Source organism: Diabrotica virgifera, chromosome 4 (genome assembly GCF_917563875.1).
Source record: "Diabrotica virgifera virgifera chromosome 4, PGI_DIABVI_V3a".
Lineage (NCBI taxonomy): Eukaryota > Metazoa > Arthropoda > Insecta > Coleoptera > Chrysomelidae > Diabrotica > Diabrotica virgifera.
This window is the reverse complement of record NC_065446.1, coordinates 44,369,256-44,392,663: the sequence shown is the minus strand read 5'-3', so window position 1 is coordinate 44,392,663 and position 23,408 is coordinate 44,369,256. Positions and strand designations below refer to the sequence as shown.

Genomic DNA, 23,408 nt, shown 5'->3' with positions numbered 1-23,408 from the left:
TTCAAACAACCTATCCTGTTGAACTCTATCAAACGCCTTCTCAAAATCTATAAAGCAGACGTAAATTGGTTTCTGTTCTGGGTAATACTCATCGATAAATCGACTCAAGTCACTTGGGAATTTTAAACGAAAGGCGAATATTCACTTTCGACTTTATGCTGCTGCATTTTTAAAAATATCATACTAGATTGTGGCTCAAACCATGAACCCATGAACTACTAACATCGAAGTAAGTCCGCTAGCCCTCAGGCATCGAGCCTACCAAATGTTTGTTTTCACCTGTTTTTACAACATAAAAAAAATATGAAAACGTTGGCTTATCAATATTTGTCTGTCGGTTATTGGAACAGACATACACATCAGGATGAAGAGGAAGCAATTAGGATTGAAATTTAAAAAACACTACTGGTTACTCAACCGTAAATCCACCTTATCTTTATCTAATAAAATATTAGTGTATAAAGTAATCATCCTGCCCATCTGGACATACGGGATTGCACTGTGAGAACCTGCAGCAGATAGCCACTTAGCAATACACTTAGCAGAAGACATTTAAAAGGACTTGACGATAGAAACAGCGAAGCAAATGATTGTCGAATGCAGTGATAAATATTTTAAACGACTGTAAAAGCACCTTAACGAGTTAGGAGTGAATTTATTGGACAACTCCACGCAACTAAATATATTAAACAGTAGAACTCCTCTTGACTTACCATTTAGAAAACAAGTGTCTATACTTAGTTTTAATTATTAGTAATAAACCCACTAGGAGTTGATAGTCATTGGACTAAAACTCTTCTGACATACCTATATGTTTGTTTAACAGATTGTAGCAATTTAATAACAAATAAAAAAGACAGAACAGATTGAATGCCGAATGATGTGTCGAATGGGAACTAACCTAAAGATGGTATTAGGTGAGAAATTTGACCTGACTTGTGGTTCGAAAGTTGCAACCGAAAGTTCTTCTCATCAAAATATCACAAGTGATATATTATTTGACGCACCTTAGCAAGACGAGAACAACTATATACTTCCGGTTTTTATATCACTACGGGTTAAAAAAATGCAAAAATGACTCAAAATTATTGACATCGTATATCAAGTGACGCAAGTTTATAAGAAGAAATCCTGTTCTACTTCCGGTCACGTTAGGTAAAATCCTAGCATTTACGAGGTCCCATTTCTTGCAGTGATGGATAAGCCTAAATAATGTTAGCAGTAACTCAAGATTAGGTAATGCTTTTTAGATTTTAGGGCATGTTAATTATTATTTTTGTACTTTCTGTTTTGCTAATCTTACTTACCATTATCTGAAAAACTAAAAGGTCGTTTTTTTCTAGACACATATATAAAAGCTTGTTTTAATAAAAAGTAAAGGATGTAAAAAGTGTTAATAAGGTTTTAACAGCCCTCTACCATTTGACTAGTTTTTTGTTTAAACAGAAATATCACAAGCAAACGAAATGAAATGAAAATAAGTGAAAGACAGCACATACTTATAAGAAATGGTTTGCGGCTGGACTTCACTGCCTCGGGTTGGCTCGGTAGTGCTCTGTAATGTATGCGTTACCATAAAAAAGTGAATATAACAAAAAAGAAAAATTGGTCAGTGAGTACATATTTTTAAAAGGTTTATGAAATCAAGAATTTAAAAATGGTTAACTAACACAACAGTATTTACAATAAATAGGAATAATCATTTTGTTTTGTGTAAAATATTCTGACAGTGTATATCGCTTTTTATTTAAGATGCAAAAAATTACTATACATCATTAAATTTTAAAGTAAAATCTACTCTAAAATCTTTACTGAGCAAGTTAAAAAATAATGTATTAAGTCATATCGTTTGTAGTATCAAAAAGAAACTTTTATTTTCGTGATTTGAATATTAACAGTTTTTTTTTGTTTCAATGTTCTTCTTATAAGAATTTCATGTTCTACCTAAAGTACGTTAAGTAAATTGTACAATTTTTTACAACATTTATTTGATTATATAATATTACAGTTATTGTACTGTTACATCATTTGTTCATAGGGGTTTATTACTCCTTTGCCTTTATCTTTATGCGAGGTCAGATTTGCTAAATAGATTTCTCCATAACTTTCTATCTTAATTCATACCAATCTGAATCCCCCTTACTGAAGATTCTATTAAACAAACCTGTTAAGCAACTTATTATCGCTTTTTCCTAAAGCTGCTATTTTAGCTTTATTTTTTTTTAATGTTTGAACAACTTCCTTGTTTGTTCTAGTGCAACTTATTTCCTGTCAAATTCTTCGTTTCAGACATGAAAAAATAATATTTCTATCACTTTTTGATTTTTTTTTTGCAAACTAGTATTTTATGATTTTCGTCCCTGATAGGTACATCTTTCTATTCGAATCTGTAAATTTTAAACCCTTTTTTTACTCTGCGTTTGACTATTTTGTACATCTTCATTTTACCCTTCCTGGTATCAAATGGATCGTATAGATTTTTATATTATGCTTCGCTTCTGCTATTTTTTGTGGTTGTTTGTGCAAGCGAAAATCTCTATACTACTTTTACTTTTTTGCCATATAATAGTCTATATGTGAGTAATCTTGTTATAAATTGATTTTCTTCCGAAAGAATGTGTTAACCATCGCCATCTATAATGATATTGCTAATTCCAACATATCTCCAGTATCAAATCTAGTTCGACATCCTACTTCTCCATGTACTGATCCATATCTTTTGATTGAAAACTTTTCTTTGATTCACACCCGAATTAAGGAGCATATATACGACATTAAACACTTCTTTATCAGGTACAAATTTCTCTGACATTATTCTCTCGTTCTTTCTTATAACTTCTATTATGTTCTCTTTCATTTCTATATCAGCAACTATATCAAATCCATTCCTAGTACTACTTTTCCCCACAAGCCATAATTTGTATCATTTGCCTAGTTCTTTCGCTCTTTGTCCTCTTCACCTCGTCTCTTGAATATAAGAATTTGTAGTGGTCTTCCTTTGAGCGTATGTATATACCATATACCAACACCATGCTCTTACGTCACCCGAAATAGGCCTCACCCTAAAATCGGAACTGAACCTCTGCGTCCAGAATATTGTACCTTAGGACTTGGAGATATATATATACCATCATTGCAGTATAATTTTTATTATGTTGGAGGTGTTCTTTTTATTATGACTTTCATTGGTATATAAAGATCCTTAGTCTGCTTTATTCCACCATTAATATTTCTGTTTTATTTTGATGTCAAACAATTAGTTTTTTCTGATTGTATTGCCATTTTTGTATTGGAGCAATATGGATGTAATACAGCCAGAACTAATTATTCTAGTTTAACAGACGTAAGAGAATTATAAATATAGAACGGAGAATACCTTTGATTAATGGAAATCAATTACAAACAGCATAAATAAAGTGTACTAATATATGTTTTTTAATTGAGGCTCTATTTAAATAAAGATGACTTGTGCCATCACACTGTGGCTCCTTTGGGTGTGAATATTCAACTGAAGATGTCACGGTGTGACAGACGGAGATTTAAACATCTACTATTTAAGTAAATACAAGTAAGTAGACTCAAAATAAGTTGAAAAACATAATTTTTTATATCTATATTTATGAAACTTATTTGTAGTACATTCCCGATGTATTAAAATAAATGGTGTTGATACGAATTCTTGATAAAATAAACCTCTTAAAGATCTTGGAAAACTGACTAATAAAGGAAGATTCTAAAAGCTAGGTACTTTGTTTAACTAGCATATCCCAAATATACAGCTACATTTTGACCTTTAATATTAGTACAATGTTGTATCCTATTTATGACTATTAGAAAAGAAATTATTAACCCATCAACGTATGGTAACGGTTGCAAATAAATGTAAATTGATTCCTTCTCAATATTATTAGGTACTTTAATTGCATTTGTTAATTAAATTTTTAAGCACAAAATCAATTCCTAATTTACTGACTGCAGTCATATCGATTTTACTCAACATAATAGCTACTGTAGCTACACATACAGGATGTCCCTGAAAACAGTGCGTTCCTTAAAGGTATAGGTAGAAGGCACAATTTAGGGCAAAAAAGTCATAATATTTTTTTCTAGATTGATCCGTTTGACCAAAAAACGAAAATACATTTTGATATGCAAATTGAAGTCTGGCAACAACGCACAACTCAAAAATCTAAAGATTAAAAAATAGGCTTGTAGGTCAGTTGCATCTGGTAGGTAAAATAATGTAAATATCAACCAAATCCATATCCATTATTATGCAGGTAAGTACCTACGATGTCAACAACCCCAAAAATCATACCTCAAAGTAAATAAACAAGGGGTTATTAGGTTAAATTTCCACAGTCACAGTAAGTTCTTCTAGGCTACGTTGCCATGTCATTCAAATTTATGAAAATAAAAATTCACTTATATGGAGAACATTGTAATTTTTTTCTTGGAAATGGTTAACTTTAGAAAAACATGTTATAGGACTTTTTGTTCTAAATTGTGTATTATATCCATACCTTAAAGGAACGCACTGTTTTCAGGGACACCCTGAACATGTTTTTCTCAAGTTAACCGTTTCCAAGAAAAAAATTACAATGTTCTCCATATAAGTGAATTTTTATTATACAAGCAGTAGGGATCCTACGGTCTCCTCCGCATCCCACATTTCGCTTGACATCGTTTTCTATCCACCCACTCGTTTTCTTCTGCAACTCTATCTTCCATATACTATTCTATGCCTTTATTTCACGTTTCTGTAGACCTACTGTAGCTACATAGGGGATCTAATTCATATTTTTTATCACATGCGTCATTTTGCGTTAGAAATTTTGAGAACGGTTTTGACGATCATATTGATGTTAAAGACATCTTTATAAAGCCACCAGATTTGAAATTAAAACTGGCGGCTTTCTGATGCTATCTTCGTTCAAGTTCCACGATTCTATATCATAAACTAGAACAGAGAAGTATCCCGAATGAAGTACGTGCCTCCTAGTGGCGGGATACGGGCAACAATACATTGGCTTATAGGGCAGTCCTTACAGTAGGGATCCTGGCCTATACAGAAAAATGCAGGCGGGTGTGGGGTAATACTGCACTTTGGTTGCATTGGTGGTGTATTGGCTAAACGTGCAGGACAGGGCAGGGTATGGTGCTGATAGAAAAGGCATTCAGGCATCAAATATCCAAAAATCTTTTCAGGCCATAATAATGAAAAGACCTTCTCCAAACGAAATAAAAACTTATACTGAAATGATGGCATCTCCTGAGGTAAAATGTTCCGGAAGTAAAATGAGCCTCCATTCGGATCTCCGGGTGAGGACTATCTCAGGGGGAACACCATTGCAGGTTAGAAAAATCAGGATAGGGTCTTGGAATCTTGGTAGCCTTACAGGTAAGAGTCTGGAGTTAGTGGATGCGCTCAAACGAAGAAGAGTTCAAATTGCTTGTATTCAAGAAACTAGGTGGAAAGGACAAAGGGCGAAAGAACTAGGTGATGGATATAAATTGTGGTATGTAGGGAGTAGTAACACTAGAAATGGAGTTGGTATAATTGCTGATAGTGAAATGAAAGATAACGTAGTAGAAGTTGTAAGAACAAGTGATAGAATGATGTCAGTGAAATTTGTAATTGATAAAGAGGTATTGAATGTTGTGTGTGTGTATGCTCCTCAAACAGGTCTGGGTGAGAATGAAAGAAGAGCTTTCTATGATCAATTAGGAGACGTACTAAGTGATATTCCAGCGGAGGAGAAAGTTATAATAGGAGGTGATTTCAATGCACATGTGGGCCAAGCCAAGACAGGATATGAAACAATACATGGGGGATTAGGCTTTGGAACTAGAAATGAAGCTGGAGATGACATGCTAGAATTAGCAACAGCATTGGATATGGCGATTGTTAACACATTCTTTAAAAAGAGAGAAACTCAACTTATTACCTACAAAAGTGGACAACATCAATCCCAAATAGACTACTTCATGATAAGGAAAGAAGACATACGTGAATGCAAGGACTGCAAGGTAATAGTTAGTGAGACAGTAAGCCAACAACATAAGCTGCTTGTTCTGGACATCGAAGTAAAAAGCGAAACTATCGGAGAGGACCACAAAAAATCAAGTGGTGGATGCTAAAAGATGAGAAGGAAGGTCTATTCAGGGAAAGAATAGTAGAAAAAATATGTTGGAACATGAAAGGAAGCCCTAACACAATTTGGAGAAAAATGGCCAATATTATTAGAGAGACGGCTATTGAAATACTCGGGAAAACGTCAGGAAAGAAGTTTGAGGATAAAGAGACTTGGTGGTGGTCAAATGAAGTACAAGGAAAAATAAAAGAGAAGAGAAAATTATATAAAAAGTGGCAAGAAACCAGATCGGACATAGATCTTCAAAACTATATGGTCGCCAAAAAGGAAGCGAAAGTAGCAGTAGCAAAAGCTAAAGCAGAAGCGTATTCAAACCTATACGATCAACTTGATACCAGGGAAGGCGAAACAAAGATATATAAAATAGCCAAACAGAGAGCAAAGAAAGCAAAAGATTTTAATCAGATTAGATGTATCCGAGATGAAAATAATAAAATACTAGTTCACGAAAGGGATGTCAAAAAGAGATGGAGAAAGTACTTTGACAGCTTATTAAATGAAGAATTTGACAGACAGCCTGTAGAGTCAACGGAGACAGTAGCAGCAATGGTCACCAAAATAACCAACGAGGAAGTGGCTCAAGCGCTTCAAAAAATAAAGAAAGGAAAAGCGGTAGGACCAGATGATATTCCTGGGGAAGTATGGAGAGCATTGGGAGAGACAGGAACAAGGTGGCTAGCAGGTCTATTTAATAGAATTATGGAAGTTGGACAAATGCCAGACGAATGGAGAAGCAGTATACTGGTACCTGTTTACAAAAACAAGGGAGATATACAACAATGTACAAACTACAGGGCTATAAAACTGCTTAGCCACACCATGAAAATATGGGAAAGAGTAATTGATAGACGGATACGTGAAGAGACCGAAATATCCGAGAATCAATTTGGCTTTATGCAGGGTAGATCAACAACAGATGCAATTTTCATTATAAGGCAGTTGATGGAAAAATACAGGAGTAAAGAAACAAACGCTCATATGGTATTCATTGATCTTGAGAAAGCATATGATAGAGTTCCTCGAGAGATTCTGTGGTGGGCACTCAATAAGAAAGGAGTCCCTGGTGAATATGTAAAGATTGTGAGGGATATGTATGAGGGAGTAACGACTAGTGTTAGGACAGGTGTGGGAGAGACTGATAAATTTCATGTGAAAGTAGGATTGCATCAAGGTTCTGTGCTTAGTCCATATTTATTCTCATTAGTTCTGGACCAGATAACAGCGAAAATACAGGGTAACATTCCATGGTGCTTAATGTATGCTGATGATGTCGTGTTAGTAGGAAATAGTGACAGAGACTTAGAACAAAAACTGGAACAGTGGAGACAAGCTCTGGAGGAAAAAGGTTTAAAACTTAGTAGGACAAAAACAGAGTATTTGGAATGTTCATTTAAAGATGGAGCTACTACAAATAAAATGGTATCTTTGGATGGTGAAATGATTGTAAAAAGCAATAGTTTTAAGTACCTAGGATCGGTATTACAGAGTAATGGCGAAATAGATGGAGATGCATGCAGTAGAATTAGGGCTGGATGGATGAAGTGGAAAGAAGCGAGTGGTGTGTTGTGTGACAGAAAAATTCCCATGAAGCTGAAGGGAAAATTCTATAAAACAGCCATAAGACCAGCTATGATGTACGGAACTGAATGTTGGGCAGTGAAAAAGAAAGAGGAACAGCGAATGCATGTGGCGGAAATGAGAATGCTTAGATGGATGAGTGGAGTGACAAAGAAGGATAAAATTAGAAATGAGTATATTAGGGGAAGTCTAGGTGTGGCACCAATTGATGCCAAAATGAGAGAGCATAGGTTAAGATGGTTTGGTCATGTTCAACGTCGGGACGTTAATCACCCAATACGAAGAATAGCTGAAGTGCAGATTCCTGGAAGGAGTAGGAGAGGAAGACCACAGAAGACCTGGGGGGAGACGATAAGGCAGGACATGTTGGTAAAGGGGATTAACATTGATATGGCCCAAGATAGAATTGCGTGGAGAAATGCAATTAGGGAAGCCGACCCCGCATAGGGATAAGGCAAAGAGAATGATGATGAAACTAGAACAGAGAAGACGTAGCATCGCAGCATTCTTATTACTTTTGCAACAAAGGATATTTTGTTGCTTTTGAAAAAGGCCTCATACGGTTGAAGGTGGATCATGCTTTGCCGATGCACGCTCTTATGTCATGGTTGTTATTCATTATCCATTTACTCTGGTATTTTCTACTAGGGTTTGGTTGACATAGAGTTGACATTCTGTTATCTTTTGATCTGTTATGATCGGTTTGAAACATCAAAGATTTTCCTCTCTCTCCAAAGATACCTCTTGGCTCTTCTTCATTCGTCTGAAGACCTCCTCATTTTTGACTTGACATATAATATGGTAGATATGACATATATGGAAGTCGACCCATCTATCTTAAAGAGAGTATTTTTATTTCTGGCTTTCATGTGGTAGCTTTGGTTTAATTAGGTAGTCGAGTCCTCTTCATTTTATCTTTCCCATCGATTTCAGTCTGTGTGCTTTAATAAATTGACTATATTCTGGATCCTTAATTCTTTACTACATTCTACCTTTAAATATCCTCAAACTTTCGTTATCTTCATCTGCATAACGGAAACTAGATTTAGGTATAGTGGAACCCCGATAATTCGGCACTCGATAACCCGGAAGTCCGGCTAACCCGGACCGATTTTCATCAGACAAACATTTCAACAAAAAAAATGTATGTAATATAATATTTGAGAGATAATGTGTATTTGTGTAATTTGAACTATACGATAGTAAAAATGACTCATAGCGCACGGCGGCAGAGCAGAGTGACGATCATTGTCTCGGTTTATCGGAAACAACGGACACCTGTTGTAGTATTCCTTTATTTATTTCAAACTGTCTTAGCATTGTTTAAAAAAGACTTTTTTAAATAATGGTCCTAGTTTTCACTGTTCTTAAATAACAAAACATCGTTTCGATTTTGACTGTATTGTGTGTAGTACAGTCTTGTATTTGTATTGTTCGTTTCCGTTTGCTTAGGTTTGTGTTTGCGAGTTTTTAGTAATTCAGATGTGTAGGTAGGTACTGTGTATATAGGGTGTAACAAAAATACAGGTCATAAATTAAATCGCATATTCTGGGACCAAAAATAGTTTGGTTGAACCTAACTTACCTTAGTCCAAATGAGCATACAAAAAAGCTACAGCCCTTTGAAGTTACAAGATAAAAATCGATTTTTTCCGATATATCGAAATATATTTGAGATTTTTTAATGAAAATGGACACGTGGCATTCTTATGGCAGGAACATTTTAAAAATAAATTATAGTTAAATTTGTGTACACCATAAAAATTTTATGCGGTTTTGGTCCCTTAAACACCCCCCAAACTTTTTTGTACGTTCTAATTAAATTATTATTGTGGTGCCATTAGTTAAACACAATGTTTTTAAAACTTTTTTGCCTCTTAGTACTTTTTGGAAAAGCTAGTTTTTATCGAGATATTTTGAATATTTGTCAAATCCACCACATATTTGTATACTGTTACGTACGATTTTAGAGACCTGGTAATAATATGAAAATTGTTTTATAAATTACAGTTTGAGGTATATTTTGAACCATATTAGAAAAGAAGCCACGTCTCGATAAAAGGTGCCTCGTCGGAGAAATACTAAGAGGCAAAAAAGTTTTAAAAACATCCTGTTTAACTAATGGTACCGCAACAATAGTTTAATTGGAACGTACACAAACATTTGGGGGGTTTATAGGCACAGAACCCCCATAAAATGTTTATGTAAACATATTAAAAAAGAAGCCGCATCTCGATTAAAACTGGTTTATCGAAAAAATGTTAAAAGGCAAAAAAGTTAAAAATATTGTGTTTAACTAAGGCTACCACAATAATAATTTAATTATTGGAACGTACAAAAAAGTTTGGGAGGGGTTTAAGGGAACAAAACCCCCATACAATTTTTATGGGGTGCACAAATTTAACTATAATTTAATTTTAAAATATTCCTGCCATAAGAATGCCGCATGTCCATTTTCATTAAAAAATTCTCTAATAGTTTTCGATATATCAGAAAAAATCGATTTTTATCGTGTAACTTCAAAGGGCTGTAACTTTTTTTTGTGCATATTTGTACTAAGGTAAGTTAGGTTCAATCGAACTATTTTTGGTCCCAGAATATATGATTTAATTTATGGCCTGTATTTTTGTTACACCCTGTATATATTTCATGTTATATCAATTATAACGGAGTTTATCTGTAAGTATACCGTAAGTATCTGTAATTATACCGTGTTTTATTAATTTTTACCATATTCTCCGGCTAAACCGGATTTTCGATAACCCGGATCGGCCGCGGTCCCGATTAATCCGAGTTATCGAGGTTCCACTGTACTTATATATTCGCTCACATAATATACACTCTGGGCCAAAATTAACGGGCCACCTTAAAAATGGATCATTTTTGATATCTTATATCTCCTAAACCTGTTGTCCGATTTAAGTGATTTTTTAAATATGTTATAGCCTAATTCCTTGACAATATCGTAATAATAATATTGTTGTTAAACAGGTAAATTTTCATTGTATACCGGGTGTACCAATCAAACAGTGTTTTTTTCTTAAAGTTTGCATCACCCTGTGGAATATTCTAGCATTTATAAAATATTGAAATTAAAACCTAACTATAGCCCCATATTTTCTCAGCATTCTGTTTTTCTATTCATTCGCTTATGTTGGATAATAAAAAAGTTAGGTAGTTTAACAACTAGCCATGTTTTTCAGTAATACAGACGATTTAACTCACCAGCAAAATTAACCCCGCCACCTTTATTATTGTTTTGTTTACATTATCTGTGACAGTTTGTTTCCTACATTTGTGGCATTGAAAGATTTTTGACATATAGTCGTTGTACGACATTGTTACAAATCTGTTTCCCTGTTTACAACAATTCTTGAACAATCCCTCTAATTTTATATCATTGTGAGCGAATATTGTTTAAGTTAAATTTTTAGTGCTTATTTATTGTTTGTGATTTAAAACTGCCACTCGCTCCAACAGATGCTGCTAGGGCAGTGGCTTTAGTTGATGCTGGTTACAGTCAACGTCATATCGCCCGTACGCTCGATTTATCCAGAACTATGGTACAAAATGCCATCAGACGATTTCGGGAGACAGGATCGTACAACCGCAGGCCAGGTCAAGGCCGACAACGATGACTTCAGTTCGAGATGACCGCTTCATTGCCACCACAGTATTGAGAAATCGCTTTTGCACCGCTCCTGAAGCTCGTAGGTCTCTTTTTGAGGTAAGAAACGTTAGTGTGAGTAGACAAACGATTAGAAGAATACTGTCAGAAATAAACTTGAGGGCTTTCCGTCCAGCTCGCGCACTACTGTTCCCACAACACCGTAGGGCTGGACTTAATTTTGCGCGAGAATATGCTAACTGGACTATGGCGGAATGGAAGAATATACTGTTCTCACATGAGAACAGAATAGCCGTAAAAGGTCCAGGTGGACGCCAACGTGTCTATAGGCGTCAAAATGAAAGGTTTGATCCATGCGCTATAACCGAAACAGTGGCTTACCGAGGAGGGTCAATAATGATTTGGGAAGGTATTTCTTACGAAGCGCATACTGATCTTGTTGTGTTCGGTAGAGGCAGTGTGAATGCCCAAGTATACGTGTAAGAAGTTCTCCAAGACCATGTCATGCCTTTTGCACCATTCATTGGTGATAACTTCAGACTAATGCATGACAATGCACGTTGCCATACAGCAAGATCTACCCGTGAGTACTTTACTGAAGTCGGGATTCAAGTTCTACCATAGTCAGTACACAGTCCCGATCTTAACCCAATTGAGCATATCTGGGACAACCTCAAAAGACGGGTAAGAACGAGAGTACCAGCCCCTGCATCCCTTGAAATGCTGAACACAGCTGCGGTAGAGGAGTTGCAAAATATCCCCCAATCTGATATCCAGGATATCATGAATGGATTGCCAAACCGGCTCCAAGAAGTCCTAAGGGCTAGAGGCGGCAACATTCATTATTGATACCCAATTTTTTTTTCAATTAGACTTTTATTTCCAAAATATTGTTCATTTGAATTTTTTTAGAAGATTTTTTTCATTTGATATTTGCTGTAACAAACGACTTTTTTTAAAAAAATTATTATTTCTCTTCCGCGGAGGTAGTTTTCACCGTATCCTTCATAAAATGTGGTCCAAGGTTAACAATTTCTGCAAATTGAAAGAAATACAAGGTGGGCGGTTAATTTTGTAGGTGAGTTTATTTATTACTTTAAAACCGGTTGCGACATGCACATGAAATTTGGTGGGTTTTAAGATGTAGTTATTGCACATTTCTTGGCATACAATTAAGCATTTATTATTCACCATTGACGCCCATACGGGTAATATGAGCCATCATATTACCCGTATGGGCGCCAATGGTGAAAATTAAATTCTTAATTGTATGTTAAAAAATATGCAATAAATACGTCATAACACCCACTAAATTGCATTTACATACCTCAACCGGTTTTAAAGTAATAAATAAATCGTCAGTTTGTCAAAAAAATTTCAACACCCCCTATCTCGGAAACGAAGCATTTGCGGACATAAGTTTATAAAGCAAACTGTCAATGTTTTTTCATGCAGAATTACCCCTTAAAATTTTCCAAAAATTTTTAAAAACACGCTGTATTGATAAAAACATGTCTAGTTGTTAAAGCACCTAACTTTTTTATTATCCAACATAAGCGAATCAATCAAAAAACAAAATGTTGAGAAAGCATGAGGCTATAGTGAGGTTTTAATTTCAGTATTCTACAAATGCTAGAATATTCCACAGGGTGATGCAAACTTTAAGAAAAAAACACAGTTTGATTCGTACACCCGGTATACAATGAAAATCTACCTGTTTAGCAACAGTATTATTATAACGATATTGTCAAGGAATAAGGCTATAACATATTAAAAAATCACTTAAATCGGACAACAGGTTTAGGAGAAATAAGACATCAAAAATGACCTATTTTTAAGGTGGCCCGTTAATTTTGGCCCAGAGTGTATTTTGCTCGTGGTATTTCCCGACGTTTGTGTATGTTCAATTATATGTCATAGATCTTTTTCTCAATGTTCCTTGTACCTAGTTTTCTTTCCTGTGTAAAGGGGCAATTTTGATCTGATGAGGAATGTTAAAATTTTATATGCCTTATAAAGGAATATAATAGTTGTTGTAGTATGTTGGTTCTTCCTTATGAAGTATTGGCCTGATCCTGCCCTATCATATTATCTACTCTGTTCATTAATATTGTCAGTAGCGTAATTATTGTTACCATCGTTGACTTATTTCAAAGTTACTATTTACCTTCTTTTAGTAGGTCTAGCATTGTAATAATACTTATACTGTGTAACATAATTAGTCAAAAGTATATAAATATTTAAACAACTAGGTATATACTGCTAACTACTGATAGAGCATTATTGCTGCCACAAATATGGAAATGAATATCATGTTAACACAACAAAAAAGCACATGACTACTAATTTTACATTAATTTATAAATATTTTAAAATGCTGACTGAAAATCCAGTTATCTTAGAATATGTCAGATTGCTTAACAGCTATTTAGAACAATTTAGTAACTTGTATGGGAGCTAATTTACAGTTCTTAATAAAAAACAGTGTATTTATACTATAAACATGCCCAAAAAGGACTAAGGTGTCAGCCGTGCAAACATTCTTTTGTGTACAATACAATTTATCAATAAGTATTATTAGTGTGGTGTTGGGACAGTTAGCAAAAATGATATTGAGCGCACAGCACAAACCTAGAGACATGTTCTAAAATAAAAAGCAAATCTTAACTTGGATTCTAACTTGAACAGGGTTATTTGTAGATCTGGTACTAATGAAACTGTAAAAAGGAGATATACATCCTTATTTCATAATTTAGTTTTTCACTTAAATTGTGATAAGTTGTTCGATAAGTCGTTGGATAGGAGAGTACTTGTTTTTGCTTGTTTTTGCTTGGGGATTATCTCCAAACTCGTAAAACAATAAAGTTTTCTTATTAGAGAAACCTTTTTAACCAGATAATATCACACCACATACTGAAACATTGAGAAAGAACTGTAGAGCGAAGCTTAAGCAGGGAAATACTGAGAGGAGAAGAACAGTTTGGTGTGACTCCAGGAATAAGGACAATACATAGCTTGTTTTCTTCGAGACAGTTGATAGAGAAAGGCTGCGAGAAAAAAGAGAGCTACATTTGGTAATTATAGATCTTGAGAAGGCGTGCGACACAGTTCCTAGACAAGAGCTATGGAGATTTTTTTTAATTATTAAGGGACAAGATTAAGAAAGATGTGATTAGGGGGAGAGCCTATATTCTTCTATTTTTACTATGTTATTATATTTATTCTTTAAAACTTTCAAAACAAAGACTGCAATGGTTTGGCCACGTCAGACATAAAAACAAAAACTTTGTGGGACGAAAGATAAATCTGTTAAGTAAGTAAAATTAAGCTATGTGGTAGAGAACTAAAGAGAAAAAGATTTAAATGAAGAAGACACAATGGACAGAAATGAGTGGCGAAGAGTAAAGAAGCCCTGAAGAGGGAAAAGCTGAAAAGGAAGAAAAATATTAGTGTAGTCTTTTGAACCTTTTGGTAGTAGTAGCTGTAGAATCATATTTTGAGAGATTTCTGGATTATAATTTCAGAAACGGGTCCATAAATTTATAAGCAGTGAATATAAAGGAGGTTCTGTTGAATAATATAATGTATCTTCAACTATAAAATAGTGTTTATCCTATCAAACGACAGTACTTATTAAATAGTAAACAAAACTACTAGTAATAATAATGAATCGCAGTTACGACAGTAAGTTTTATACAATTTTATATATTGTTTAGCAAATTTTATATATTGTTTAACTGTTAAATATATAAAATGTTTGATAAATGAATAATGATTATAAATGTATAATTAAAACATATCTCAGAGCATATTTTTTATAGTGAAACGTGCTTATAACTAAAATTATTCACCAATACTTTAATGCTGGTACCAAAAATATTTTTAATGTTATAATTTTAGACCTTCCGTATTTAGGATCTAAGTATCTGTGCTCGATTATTGTTCACTATGTATCCGTCTGTTTTTAATGCCTGGTTGCACCAACAAATCTTATATTATAGGGCTTGGCTATCTTAGCACGTCTTGGCTGATAAGTTTAAGATGCAATCCACGTGAAAATCCATAGTAGCAAGCTGAAAATTGATCTAAGACTCAATGGTGCAACCCGTATGTTTCGTAAGCTTAGCTTAAGTAAATAGTAGGTACAATAAATATAAAATGAGGAATAATGTTAATTTTTACAGACGTATATGACTCGAAATAATTACCTAATCCAATATAGATGTACTTAGGATTCTTTTATTGGCGGAATTAACATGTTAGGTATGCAGATACTTGAATCCGTTATGAGTAGTCATAGTTTCATAGTCATAGCTTTCATAGTCATAGTTTAGGTGTAAATATGTTTTTTCTAGTTTTCTCGGATTTACATAATTTTCCACTGCGATGCTCCGGTTATAATATTTTGATTCCATTAATTTCTTGAGAGAGGGAAAGTCCATACAAAACTATCAAATTAAAACTTTTGTATTTCTATTCAATATAGTTCGTTGTAAGTTTATGGGCAGCGATCGATAGAAATAGTGATTTTTTTCTGTTACGGACAATACAATAATACTTCTAAATTACATTATTGGTAAGGATACAGGTTATGTTACTATTGCATTACAATGTTAAAAATGTAGAAATATAGTTTTACACTTCTACAAGAAATTAACGCACCACCTCAAAAATTGGTCATTTTTAATGTCTCGAATTTCCTAAACATCAGACGCCGTAATGGGCGCAAGGAAAAAGACAAGAAGAAGAAGAAGAGAATTTCCTAAATATTTTTTCTGATTTAAGTGATTTTTTAACATGTGTTTGCTTTATTCTTTAACAATATCGCTGTAACAATATTTTTGTTAGACAGGTAAATTGTCATTTATACTTGGTGTACCAACCAGCATGTGATTTTTGGAGTAGTGTATATCAATACTTCTAAATTACATTGTTAAAAACAATAGGTAAAGGTTATGTTACTATTGCATCATAGTATTTAAGAATATAGAAATACAGGTATATAAACAATAACTACACGGACACAAAAAAACAAAAAACAAGGATACAAAAACAGTAGTCAACTAAGAAATCATTGGTACGTTATTTAGTATTGGTGAATATTTTTATAAAGTAAGCCTTACTACTAAATACAAAAGCAAAAAAGCATCACATGCACTAAAAGCATATTATAGAGGGTAATATGGGTGGTATACGTACTTGATGAAGAGAGCTTGCGTTCGTTGAGTCCCTCAATTTATATCACCTTTTTAAACCCTACCTTTTTTACCCCTTAATATATTCAAATTGTCAATCCGTTGTTAGATGTTTCTTAGTAAATGATAGTATGACGGTATATTGTTTAAATGTTTTAAATGTTTTTGGACAAAATCAGTAAGACAGTCATAGAATTACTACTTTATAACCAAATGCATAAAAAAAAGTAATAGTAAAAAATATAAATGGAAATTTTTTTTAACAGACATTAGGGAATATATTTATAAAGATATATTATTCCTATTATGTGTTTGTAGTCCTAATATATTTTGTGAAGGCATTTTGTATATTCGGCATTTTGTGAAGAGAGTAATTGTACACTGAATACACTGGTCGTCCAAAAAGAAGCCGATCAAATGTCAATATCGTAGCAGTTCGTAAGAGTGTTAAGAATTACAAATTTCAAAAAACTCTCTACAGCATCGTATACTCATTGAAGATCGCATCTCCATGCTTGTAAAGTTCAATTGACACAAGAACTAAAGTCTGATGACCATGTACAGCAAAGAGAGTTCATTCAATGGATTATCTAACATCAGCAAGTGAATGCTGATTTTTCAAGCAAAATCACCCTAAGCTTTGAAGCACATTTTCACCTTGATGGCTTTGTTAAACGTCAAACTTGCTGCATTCTGGGATTCTGAAAACCCACATGTGATTGCCGAAAAAATGTATCCAACATATCACTGTTTGGCGCGGATTTTGCGCTGGAGGCATCTTTGCACCATATATCTCGGAAAATGCAGCTGGTCAAGCAGTTACTGTTACTGGTGCTCAATATTGACACATGATAAGAAAGTTCTTGCTGCTTAAATTGCATGATATATTGATGTCAATATAATAGCCTGTGAAACAATTCAATTAATCATGAGACAGTTCCTGGACGTGTAGTCTTGCGTTAAGGTGATTAGACATATTGGCCCCCTACATCGTCTGATCTAACACCATTAGATTTCTTTTTGTCGTGTTATATGAAGTCAAAAATTTATGCCAACAAGTCTATAACCATTCGTGCATTGAAATTCAGCACTGCATCAACGAAATTCAGTCATATTTATGCAAACTAGTCATAGAAAATATCAACAAAAGGGCGTATGTGCCAGAAAAACCTAGGAGGCCATTTGTCTCATATTTTATACATAACCCTGTCGTCCCTATCCTATGTACCTATGCACTTTATATGATTCTAAAGAGAAAAAATCAGTGTTTTCTGAATTAAAATTTTTCGTAATTTTTCAGTACCCACTACTGAATTGATATTTTCAGTCAAATTAAGTCAACTACTAGACTGAAGTATTGGACTGTGTGAAATGCTTATGTCTTACTGAGTAATGTCCAATTTTGTATGAATAAAGCTATTGTTTTAAATAAGCCCTAATAGTATACTTCATTTTGATTAGTTGTGCACAAAAACCGTTGTGGGGAAATTTGTTTAAATCGATTAAAAATGTTTTTATTGATCCCGAAAATGTTTACTTCATCTCTTATGAGCAGTCATACTTGTATTGTGAAAAATTGAATTGCGTTTTTTCTGATAGCTATTCGGTAAAATCCCTTTTAATGGTTTTATGTTACGATTATTGTAGAATAGACCAAAAATTTTGCGTTTAAAAAGTGTACATATGGATTAACTCGAATACGGATTCAGAAGACACCTTAGAATATTACACTCCTGGCCAAAAAAATGGGACACCTTAAAAATGGGTGATTTTTGATGTCTCGAATCTTCTAAACCTGTTGTCCGATTTTAGTGATTTTTTTAGTATGTTATAGCCTTATTCTCTAAGAATCTCGATGTATTAATATTGTTACTCAACTTGTAAATGTCATTATACACCGGGTGTAACAATAATACTGTCTTTTTTCCTCAAAGTTCGGAACACCCTGTGGAATATTCTAGCATTTAAAAAACATTGAAATTAAAACTCAATTGTAGCCTTAGCCTTTCTTAACATGCTGCTTTGTGACTCATTCACTTCTGCTGGATAATGAAAAAGTTAGGTGCTTTGACAACTAGCCATGTTCTTCATCAATACAGGATGTTTCTAAATAAGCGCGACAAACTTTAAGGGGTAATTCTGCATGAAAAAATAATGACCGTTTGATTTATGAACATCTGCAAATGCTTCGTTTCCGAGATACGGGATGTTGAATTTTTTCTTACACACTGACGATTTATTTATTGCTCTGAAACCAGTTGAGATATGCAAATTAAATTTAATGGGCTTTAAGAGGTAGTTATTGCTCATTTTTTGACGTACAATTATGTATTTTATATTCACCATTGGCGTGTATACGGGTCATAAAACCCGGTCATATACCCTGTATGCACGCCTATGGTGAATATAAAATTTTTGGTTGTATGTCAGAAAATGTAAAATGACCACCTCTTAAAACCTACCGAATTTCATTTGCATACCTCAACCAGTTTTAGAGCAATAAATAAATCGTCAGTTTGTAAGAAAAAATTCAACATCCCGTATTTCGAAGACGAAGCATTTGCGGACGTATGTTTATAAAGCAAACTGTCATTATTTTTTCATGTAGAATTAACCCTTAAAGTTTGTCGCACTTATTTAGAAACACCCTGTATTGATGAAGAACATGGTTAATTGTTAAAGTACCTAACTTTTTTATTATCCAATATAAGTGAATGACTCAGAAAACATAATGTTAAGAAAGCCTAAGAATACAATTGAGTTTTAATTTTAATATTTTTTAAATGCTAGAATGTTCCACAGGTTGTTCCGAACTTTGAGGAAAAAACACAGTAGTATTGTTACATCTGGTATATTACGACATTTACATGTTCAGCAACAAAATTACTAAATAGAGATTCTTAAAGAATAAGTCTATAACATACTAAAAAAATCACTAAAATCGGACAATAGGTTTAGGAGAGTCGAGACACCAAAAATGACCCATTTTTAAGGTGTCCCAATTTTTTTGGCCAGGAGATTAAGAAGCTATATAAAAGTAACTTAGGTATAAAGTTTTAGAAATAAGTTTTAGAAACTTATAAAGTCTACTGAAGTCTATCAGGATAGGTACCTGTAAAGCTCATAGATGAAAGTTCAGAAAGAAATATGTACTGATTTAAAAAACTTATTTTATGACTTCATAGTTGTGAAATGTGATTATATTTTGGGAACAGATTACATACGATCAGTTGTAAAAAATAAAAAGAGAATTGAAAAAGGATGAAAATGAGAACAAAAAAATTAAGATATTTAATAAAGACAAAGAATCTAATGAAAGACCCGAAATGAATCAGTTGTAAAATAATTATCAAGTGCTCTAAGAGGTCGATACACGGTTTCATACTACGCACCTTCGCTCAAACAGTGTCATAAGTCAAAAAGCCAAAGTATCGAGAAAACAACGTTTAAAATTTGTGCAAGAACTTTTCCGGCAATAATTCAAAAACTGTTAAAATTAGTATAATAACTGTTTTAGTCACTTACAAAGGTTTTTGAAGCTCTATAAAATAATGTATTAATTCTGCTAAATATATTTAAAAAAAAATTTTTTTTTGAGTTGTGACACTGTACAGATAAAATAACGAAAAATTTACGAAATATTATTTTTATCAAAAGTGGCTTTTGTAATAGAGAATATACTTAATATCATTATTATTATCTGGTTATCACTTTTTAATTATTATATAACTTTGAATACAAGTCGTAACAACATTAAACACAAAATACTGCAAAAAGAAAGATAAATACGTGAAAAATTTGTTACTTTTCTTGAGCACATACGCAGATTGTTTTGAATAAAGTAATCACATATTATACTGTCTTAACTCGACAAACGACGTTTTATACACAAGTTAAATAGAAAAATGCACAAGCCTTTGACTCAATAAAGAGAAAGGGAATAATGAAAGCCCTAAAATATCAAGGAGTAAGTAAAAATTTAAGAAATCTAATAAAAGGTCAATGAACAAATCAAAAATCAGTATTCTAACACAAAAAGGGGAAACAGAGAGAGTTCGAAATAAATAAAGGAGTGAGACAAGGTGACTCACTGTCAGCAACACTATTTAACCTGACAGTAGATTTTGTTTTAAGAAAGATCCACAAGGGAAACCTAAGAGCATCAGGTTACCAACTAATCGCCTATGCAGATGATATAGCGATGGTAACAAAAACACGAAAAATCATGAAAAAATTATTAATGGAGATTGAAAAAGAGGGAAAGAAGATGGGACTAAGAATTAATGAAAAGAAAACAAAATTAATGAGACTCGGAAAAGCAGAACAACCCGAAGGGATAAGGATAGAAAATAAAAAATTCGAGGAAGTACAGAAATTTAAATACAAACATACAAAAATGAATATATCTAAAACAATAATAAGACCAATAACGATGTATGCAGCAGAAACGATGACTATGACAAAAAAAGAAGAAGAGAAATTAAGGATAAATTAACGGAAGATAATAAGGACAATACAGGGTCCAGTGAGAACCGAAGAACAAGAGTATAGAAGGAGAACGAATAAAGAAATTTTAGAAGAATTAAATGGTGAAGATATAGTAAAGAAAATAAAAGTACAAAGAACCAAATGGCTGGGTCATATATGGAGACAAGGACCAGAATCAAAAGCTATGGTATTGTGGCAACCAGGAGGAAAAAGGAGACGTGGTCGACCCAGATCGAAATGGTTAACTGAAGTAGATGATGACCTAAGAGGGGCAGGAATTACTAAATGGAAAGAGAAGGCAATAGACCGGACGAAATGGAGACATATTAGTGAACAAATACAATGATCATGGGGACTGATTCACCCCGTAAAATGGATCTAGAAAGTGATCACAAGTGGATATGTGACACTGTTTATGTTCGGTGCACCGTTGATTTTGGTTAATCATATAATGACCCTAGTGTCATCTAACGACAAATACTTGAACTATAAATGTAACATTTTATGAGATAAGATTTTGTAGTTGTATTAAATTTTTGGTGCAATAAAACCTTGTTTCTTGAGTTGTAACACTATTTGAGCAGAGGTGTGACTAGTCTTAGTCATTATCAAAATTAACGAATAACAAGAAATCAATTCATAGCTAACATTCTACCGACAAGCCTAAAAACCGTAGATCCATTAAAACTACCTTACAGTTCATAATGCAAGGCTTAACATTTCATAAATATGTACCTGTATCATTATCATTCGAAGTATCGAAAAATTTCGGATATGAGCTCTCTTCACCAATCAGTGTTCCTCTCATTGACTCACTAGATCCGATGGTACCAGCCGGTGCGTCCTTACAACCGAACCACCAGTACGCCGTCGACCTTGGGAACGCCGGCGTCGTCACGTCTACTGCGAAGGCTCTGTCATTAAACCTAGAAAATGCTAATCGGTCAGAGTTATGCAAAGACAGTAGTGATTTCTGATTTAAATGGAATACTAACTTATCTATTTCAAATGCTGTACTGAATACTAAATAAGCTGTATTTTTACTGGTTGAATGGTTCATGATTATTATTCATTTGTTGCAGTATGTATAGACACTAGACAGAACCAAACTTATATCAAACCATCTAACATTTCTTATTATCTGAAGCGTATTAAAAAACAATATACGAAGTCAAACAGTATCCATTTTAAAGCAATTTAATCACCACTATATAAAAATTAAACAAAACAATAAAATCATTAATAGTCCATTCTTTCACGGTTTTTGCTCTAAATTTTAAAGAACCGCTTGGATTGACATGAAATTTGGCATACGTATAGCTTACATGTCAAAGAAAAAAAGTGATATTGTGCCGATGTGTGGTTTTTGCCCTGGGGGTGACTTTCACCCCCTCTTGGGGGGTGAAAAAATATATGTCCAAAATAAGTCCAGAAATGGGTAAACTGACTAATTTTAAGTAACTTTTGTTCTATAGAGCTTTTTCGCCAAGTCAACACTTTTCGAGTTATTTGCGAGTGAATATGTTCATTTTTCAACAAAATAACCACATTTTTAGACGGTTTTTCGCAAATAACTCAAAAAGTAAGTATTTTGTCGAAAAAAACGTTCTTAGCAAAAATATAGCCTACAAAAAAGAAAAGAAATGGTGTACGCGTTAGGTCTCTGGATTTCGTAGAACCAGAGTTATAGCCAATGAAAAATAGATTCATATTCACCAAATTTCAAATAGAATATTTCGACGTAAAATATCCAAAAAATTAAGCACTTTTTGGGAAAAACCCATTACAACTTTTTTAAAGTGTTTAAAAAAAGCTTTATTTTTGTTTTTACAAAAAGTTTCTAGCTTTAAATTTAAGCAAGTTACGCTCAAAATAAAGTTGGTCCCTTTTGTTTTTGCAAAAAAAAATCGGGAAGACCACCCCCTAATTAGCAACTTAAATGAAATTAATCGTTACCGCTCCACAAATTATTTTACTTATGTTGTGTTTATATGATCTGTAAGTTTCATCGATTTAAAGTGCTTATTTTTGAAAAAATTTGGTTTCAAAGTAAAATTTTTAAAAATTTAAATTTTGAAAAAGATGCTTTTTTTCAAAATAACTTACAAATTGTTAGAGATACCAAAAATCTCGAAAAACAGAAAAAGTCAGATTTGATTTTCTGAATATCATGTATTTTTGTGTTTTTCTGTTAGACAAAAATTGATTGAGATTTGGTGTTTCTAAATTTGCATACATTCGTGATCAGTGACTCGTTCAACCCCTTTTAAATACAGCCCTTTCAATAATAAGGACTTTGAACCGATGAAACTTACAGATCATATAAACAATATATACACGAGTCAAGAAATTTGTGAAGTCGTA

General features: G+C 33.4%; 1 protein-coding gene across 4 annotated transcripts in view; it reads right to left on the bottom strand.

Moving 5' to 3' along the window:
• The window catches only part of LOC114325910 (matrix metalloproteinase-14), a 180,076-nt gene that overhangs the window by 10,382 nt on the left and 146,286 nt on the right, over window positions 1-23,408 (bottom strand). The window contains exons 7-8 of one of the 4 annotated variants that reach the window (XM_028274059.2): window positions 21,780-21,970; window positions 1,500-1,555 (exon numbers count right to left, since the gene is read on the bottom strand). In XM_028274059.2, coding sequence (XP_028129860.1) covers window positions 1,527-1,555; window positions 21,780-21,970 — 220 coding nt within the window. In that variant the 3' untranslated portion in view covers window positions 1,500-1,526. The remainder of the gene's footprint in view (window positions 1-1,499; window positions 1,556-21,779; window positions 21,971-23,408) is intronic. The other 3 variants (XM_028274060.2, XM_028274057.2, XM_028274058.2) reach the window with 3 other exon arrangements.